General features: G+C 53.6%; 1 protein-coding gene across 1 annotated transcript; it reads left to right on the forward strand.

The window, feature by feature from the left end:
- The first annotated feature begins 1,351 nt into the window (after positions 1-1,351).
- On the forward strand, positions 1,352-4,730 carry LOC129200102 (olfactory receptor 14A16-like). Its single transcript, XM_054811356.1, has 2 exons — positions 1,352-2,316; positions 4,661-4,730. The coding sequence occupies exons 1-2, from the start codon at positions 1,352-1,354 to the stop codon at positions 4,728-4,730; spliced, it is 1,035 nt and encodes a 344-aa protein (XP_054667331.1).
- Positions 4,731-7,055: the final 2,325 nt, after the last annotated feature.

Consider the following 7,055-nt stretch of genomic DNA (forward strand, 5'->3'; position numbering starts at 1 on the left):
CCTGCCTTCTGCCATGGTCAGCCCTCAGCCTGCCCGCGGAGCTGCCCAGGGCACTGCAGGGAGAAGCTGTGGGTGGAAGGAGCGACCCCCTGGAAGGGCAGGGCAGGGTCCTTCTGCTCTTGAGAGGGTGCTTTGTTTGTGAGGGCTGATTACAGCTTGAGATTGCCCCTGGGACATTTGCCATGGTACTTCTCAAGGAGCATTGGGATCCCCTTGGGCAGTGCCCTGGTGCCAGGAGGGGTCTGCAGGGCAGAGCTGAGCACACAGAGGGTGGGATGGGCTCTGTGAGCAGGGACGGGGAGGAGAGGTGTGGGCAGAGCACCAGCTCCTGGCAAGGACAGCTCCAGGCAGCAGAGACATGGGCAGGGAGTGGGAGGAAACTGCAGCCAAGCCCTGGGCTAGGCTGCCTTCAGGCTGCTCTCTTGTGGTCCCTCACTCTAGATGTCTGCTGGGCGTTGTCTGCTGAGCAATGAGCTGACTCTGCCTTTAGGACATCCCATCTTCAGGACATCGGACTGTCTGCTTTGCCTGTGCTGCTGGGCTTGGGAGCTGCCCCAGAAGAGCACAGCTGTGCTGTAGGATCCCAGGGAGTGCTGAGCTTTCCCTTGGAGGTCAGTTCTCTCCTCTCAGAGGCCTTTGTTTCTCTCTGAGAGGGGCTGTGTCCTTCTCTCTCCATCACAACTCCACCTCTGGGCTGGGAAAGAGAAGAGTTTGCAGATCTGCCCTTTGAATCATGACTCCCCTGCTCTTGTTAGTGTCTTTTTGGGGGTATTATTTAAAAGTAATTTCTGTTTGTCATCATCTTCAAGGCAGCAGAAGCAACAGTGCAGGGCAGCTGGGTGACAGTCTAATGGACACTGCATCTCTCCTGACTCTGCACTAAGCTACAAAGAGCTGAGCCTTTTTGCCTGTCCTGTCTCAAAACTCTTCCCATTTTCCATTCTGAAATGAGCATTTCTAACCCTCAGAAGAATATTCCCAGATGTGATTGTGGAAAATGAAAACACAGAAAACACTTATATTAGCATGCTAAGCCTCTCTTCTGCAGCCCACACTCTTCTGAGTTGTGAGATCAGAGATTGAATTTTTCCAGTAAATGTGGATTGCATCTGACATGGGTTTTGAATATTGGAGCTGTCACAAACCAGCTCCATGTACCCACTACAGCTCAGCACAGCTGACTCCTCAGCTCCTCACAACACACTCAGCCAGCACAAACCAGAGAAAGGAAATGTATTTCAACTGGGGGGTGTTTCTATGAAAAAGAGAGTGGTTTTGCTCAGTGGATTCTGTCCTAACTTTTCCCTGTCCTTTCGTTATTAGAACTGGCCCCCATGCGAAGAAACAGCAGATGTCCAACGGCAGCTCCATCACTGAGTTCCTCCTCCTGGCATTCGCAGACACACGGGAGCTGCAGCTCTTGCACTTCTGGCTCTTCCTGGGCATCTACCTGGCTGCTCTCCTGGCCAATGGCCTCATCATCACTGCCATAGCCTGCGACCACCACCTCCACACCCCCATGTACTTCTTCCTCCTCAACCTCTCCCTCCTCGACCTTGGTACCATCTCTATCACGGTCCCTAAAGTGATGGCCAACTCACTCTCAGACAACAGGTCCATCTCCTGTGCAGGATGTGCTGCTCAAGTATTTCTATTTTTCTTCTTGCTTGGAGCTGAGTACGCCCTTCTCACTGTCATGGCCTATGACCGCTACGTTGCCATCTGCCAACCCCTGCACTACGGGACCCTCCTGGGCAGCAGAGCTTGTGTCCACATGGCAGCAGCTGCCTGGGGCAGTGGGTTTCTCAATGCTGTGCTGCACACGGCCAATACATTTTCTATACCACTCTGCCATGGTAATACTGTAGAACAGTTCTTCTGTGACGTTCCCCAGATCCTCAAGCTCTCCTGCTCAGACACCTACCTCAGGGAAGTTGGGCTTCTTATTTTAAGCTGTTTTTTAGGTTTTGGCTGTTTTGTTTTCATTGTGCTGTCCTATGTGCAGATCTTCAGGGCTGTGTTGAGGATCCCCTCTGAGCAGGGACGGCACAAAGCCTTTTCCATGTGCCTCCCTCACCTGGCCGTGGTCTCCCTGTTTATCAGCACTGCCATATTTTCCTACCTGAAACCCCCCTCCATCTCCTCCCCATCCCTGGACCTGGTGGTGACTGTTCTGTACTCGGTGGTTCCTCCAGCAGTGAACCCCCTCATCTACAGCATGAGGAACCAGGAAATCATAGATGCCCTGTGGAAACTATTTGAATACAATCTACTTCAGATCAAGAAGACCCCCATTATCCCACCAGGGCTCCCTCTGTATTTCAGGAAGAGCCAGGAGTAGCTTTTCTTCATATGGGTCTGTATTTTTTTGTGTTCTTCTTTTCTCCTTAGGATTTTTGTTTATTTTATACCTGTGATATTAGTATTCTTTGCCTGTTACCTCTTTTTACTTGACCCAAACACCTCATGTACATATGGGTCCAGGCTGCCTGTCTAGATAAACTCCATGGAGAAAGCAGTGGGAATTCTCTCAGCTCCCATCTGTGCACATCTCCTCTGGAGCTGGAGGAGCAGCCCCAGCATGCAGGAGGGTTCAGGAGCCAAATGCCCAGCTGCCCCATGGAGCAGCAGCCTGGGTTGCCCTTGGGGCTGCCCCTCGCTGCCTCAGCGGGCACTCCCTGTCCGCTGCCTTCACGTCGGGGCTGCTGCTGCCCTGGAGCCATGGCCAAGGCCAGCAGCAGGACGCGGCCTGGACAGGGCTGCTCTCTCCTCCCTTCCACACTGTCCTGCTGTGTCCTGGCATTGCTGTTACCCCCAAGGTCTCGTGTAACTTGTGACAGTCCTGCTGTCTCTACAGTGGCATCCCTGTGCCTGAAGGCAGGAGCAGGCCATGTGGAGCAGCGTGCCAGAGCTGGCCTCTCTGCTAGCACCACCATAACCAGAAGGGCTCCTCAGGGCAGGGCCAGAAGGCTGGACACCCCTTCCAAAGCTGCTGTCAGGAATACACCCAAGAAGCTGCTCCCTCCAAAGGACTTTTGCTCTTTGGGGTTCTTGATGGATTCAGGGGGACAAGCTCAGAGTCCCAGGGGGATCTGTTAGGGAGCAAGGGCTGGATGAAGACCTTCCTTCTTGGTTGCACATGTCCATTCAGACAAGAACTGGTCTTTGGCTTATCTACCTGGTGCTGTCCCACCTGCAGTGGGGCTGATGGCAGATGTCATCCTGGAGAAGAATGGAGATCTGCCAGGAGAAGTGAGGGGATCTCCAGGAATAGTGTGTGAGTCGGAGGTGGCAGAGAGTGGCACCTCATAAAATGAGTGACAATCCAAGGAGGAGTGTCCCAGAGGAGAAGGCAAACCTGAGGAGACCATGGGCTAACGAGGGCTCTGCAATGGCAGGAGAGGCTGTGAGGAGCCAGAAGGCAAAGGGACATAAGTCTAGACAGTGGTTCATCACACCATCATGGAAACCCTGTGGGCTGGACCTAGTGCAGCCCTCCCCTGCCCTTTGTGCCACTGGAGACACACCATGGTCCTGCCAAGCACTGTCCTTGTCTTCTGAGCCATCAGGGAAGATGGAAAGGGGCTCAGCAGCTGTGATCCCCTCTGGCTGGCTCTGCTTCCCACCCTGACCAGCATGGCCAGTGCAGGGTCACCCCATGGCCCCGGGGCACCACAGCCCCCTCGCTCTGCAGAGCAGCCCCACCAGCTTGGGGCCCTGCAGGGAGCATGGGGAGGGAACCAGGAACGGCCGGCCAGGCCAGCACAGACACGCTCACCTGGGGAAAGGCTCTCTGCAGAGCAGGGATGACTCTGGAGGAGATCAAAGGAGCATTTCTGTGCCTGAAAGGAGGAATCAATGAGAAAGGGAAACCTCTTTCTGCAGGCACCCACTGGCAGCAGGCTCTTCTGTCCCCTGGCCGGGACTCTTGGTGGCATGGAGAGAGCGAGAAGGTGCCCCAGGGCATTCATCACCCCCCAGCCTCTCCCATCAGCCATTTCCAGCCCTGGTCACTCCCCCAGTTCTTGGTGGTTGGGCTCTGTGGCCATCTCCTTCCTGCTGTTGGTCTTGGTGCCTGTGTTGGGGAAACAGCCAGCCCTGCCCCAGCCTCCTGCCTTGCCCAGACCTTGGCAGAGCCCCGAGCAGGGCTGTCTGGGAACCCGTGCATGGGACATAGCTGGGGCTTGGCTGGGGCTGGGCACTGCTTGGCTGCAGAAGAAGGAGGGCTGCTGAGGATGGACACTGAGGTCTGGCATGGGCACTTGTGGTGGAGGACACATCCCCGCCCTAAACACACCCTGTCCTGTGCAGTGTCTGATGATGGGGGCCCTGGGGGCATGTGTGGGGCAGTGGGGCTGCACAGGGGCAGGGATGGGTCACGGATGGGAGCCACAACACAACGATGAGGAGGTGGAAGCCGGGACAGGCTATGAAGGAGGAATTTAGAAAGATGACCTGAGTGTGTGGGCATGTGTTTAGGAAAGCCAGAGCTCGGCTGGAGCTGATGGGGGCTGCAGGCACCATCAAGAGCAAAATGAAGAGCTTCAGCCACTGTGTTTGAAGTAAAAGGCTGAACAAGGAACATGCTGCTGAATGATGAGGGGGGTCGTAACAGCAGACACAGGTGGGGCTGAGTGACTCAACGCCTTCCTTGCCTTAGACTGTGCTCAAAAGTTCTGCCAGGCCTCTGCTCAGTGAAAGGGCTGAAGGAGGAGGAGAGCAGGTATTGAGAGGAACCTCATGAAACCCCCCAAGGACAAGTGCCAGGTTCTGCCCCTGCAGGGGACTCACGCTGGCAATGGCACAGGCTGGGGACTGCCTGGCTGGGGAGCAGCTCTGTGGGAAAGGTCTTGGTGGGCAGGGAGCTGGACAGGAGGCAGCCGTGTGCCCTGGCAGCAAGGGAGGACAGCAGTGCCCTGGGCTGTAGGACCAGCAGCATGGCCAGGAGATGGAGGGTAGGGATTTACCCTCTCTATGTGGAAAGTTTCTAGTCCACATCCAGAACACTGTGTCCACTTTTGGGAACCCCAAGAATGGAAAGGTGTTGACCATCTGGAGTGGGTTTAGTGAAGGGCCTTGAGATGGTCAGGGGGCTGGATCAGTGTCTCTGTGAGGAAAGGCTGATGAAGCTGGGCTCCTTCAGCCTGGAGAAGGGATGGCTGAGAGACACCTCAAAGCAAGGGGGATCTCACCTTTTTCACCATGAGGCTAGCCAAGCATTGGAACAAGCATTGATCACCGTGAGAGATTGTAAAGTCCTTTGTCCTTGCAGGTTTTCAAGACCCAGGTGGACAAAGACCTGTGGAACCAGGTCTGACCATTTACCTGGCCTGTCTTGGATTAGAGAGTTTTTCTATAGACTTCTCAACATCTACTCTGAAACTCAATGATCTTATCATCCTTAAATCTCTTGTCCAATATCTTATCAGCAGATGAGAGAACAGATGTTTATGGGGTACAAATCCTCCTGTGACCAGCACAGACAACTAAGAAAAACATCTCCTCCAGCCTGGTAGGCTGGGAGGCACTGCCTCAGCTCTCCATTACACCTAAAGCTCATGGCATCCTCCCTTATCCACCTCAAAGGCCATGGTCTGGACCCTGAAGCTCCTACATGGAATTTTTATGAATCAGGGAAGCTGAATGCCACCCATGACTAAATGCATTCCTGGTGTTCATGAACAGCAAGGAGTTTCTCTTTCTGGTGCATTCCCAGGTCGCATGGACTCCACTTTCAGCAGCCTAATTATCTCTTCAGCCAACTCCTTCACTGGGGTTATAGCTATCCTGTCCAATCTCTCTCTCTCAAACATCTCTGGTGGGGCTGTTCCCTGTGGATGGTGAACCTCATTGGAGGCAGCTTGGACTTGGCTTGAAGTTGAGGAGCGTGGGTTATTGTTTATGAAACTTCACCCTGCTTTCCTTCTGTGTGTTTGCCATGCAGAGCAACGCAGCTGTGCCTGTGTGCAGCCAGGTCCCTAAGGAAAGCAGGTGGGAGTTGGTGCAAAGGAGCTGTAACCTCCAGCTGCAGACTTGGGTGAGAAGTGTGATGTGAGGAGAAGTGATGCAAGTCCCAGGTGGCCCATGACTGAGATGGCAGGGCTGGGGAGGTGATGAGGAAGGTTGTCCATGCAGTGCCTGTCCTCAATGAGGAGCTCTTCCTACCCATCCTGACTTCAGTAGGAGACCCCCTTGCCCAATATGGACTGGAGAATGCTACTATAACTTCTTCTGTAAATTAAAAACAAACAAACAAACAAACAAACAAACAAAATCCCCAAAAACCCAACAAAAAAACCTCTAACCAAACCCAAGCTCTTAAAAATCAAAAATACTCCTTTTTGTAGGGCTCACTGAATTCTTTGAAATCTTTGACTTCACATACACCCTGGAGACCTCTCCAATTAGTTGTGTAAGTCTTGAAGACTTGCAGAAAATAACAGGAGGAGACATGGCTTGGTGCATTTTAATGAGCTCCCTGGTGTATTTGATGCTGAGACCAGGAACTAAGACACTGAGAGAAGCCTGAGGAAACCACAGAAGAAGTCACTGTCAGAAGCAATGCCTACAGTTTCAGGGAGTGTTAATGGGTCCCACTGGGATCCATCACTGACAAAGCCACCCTGGGGGCTGGTTAGAGCAGAAGACTAGAGGCAGTGATGACAGGTAGGCAAAGGCAATGTTAAGGTGGCTCTGAGGCTGAGTAACCCTCGATGTGTCACATCTGCTGCGCTCTGCAGAGGAGCTGCTCCTGGCCAGAGATGTCCCTCTGCAGCACAGCCCACTTGCCATGAGCTCCCTCTGTCCCGGGAGCCTGGAGCAGCTCAGCAGCAGAGGACCAGCCCAAGGTGGCATGTTAATGACCCCTCTGGTGGGTTTGGGGATGAGTCCATGAACCTCAGGCATGGAGCAGCACCTGAAGAGACCTGTCAAGAAGTCAAACTCAGACACAATCTCCAAAGTTTCTCAGAGTGTTAATGGGTGCCCCTGAGAACCATTACCAACAAAGCCTCCCCAGGGGCTCGTTAGAGCAGAGAACTGGAAGCAGGAATGGC

This window comes from Grus americana (genome assembly GCF_028858705.1).
Source record: "Grus americana isolate bGruAme1 chromosome 27 unlocalized genomic scaffold, bGruAme1.mat SUPER_27_unloc_6, whole genome shotgun sequence".
NCBI lineage: Eukaryota > Metazoa > Chordata > Aves > Gruiformes > Gruidae > Grus > Grus americana.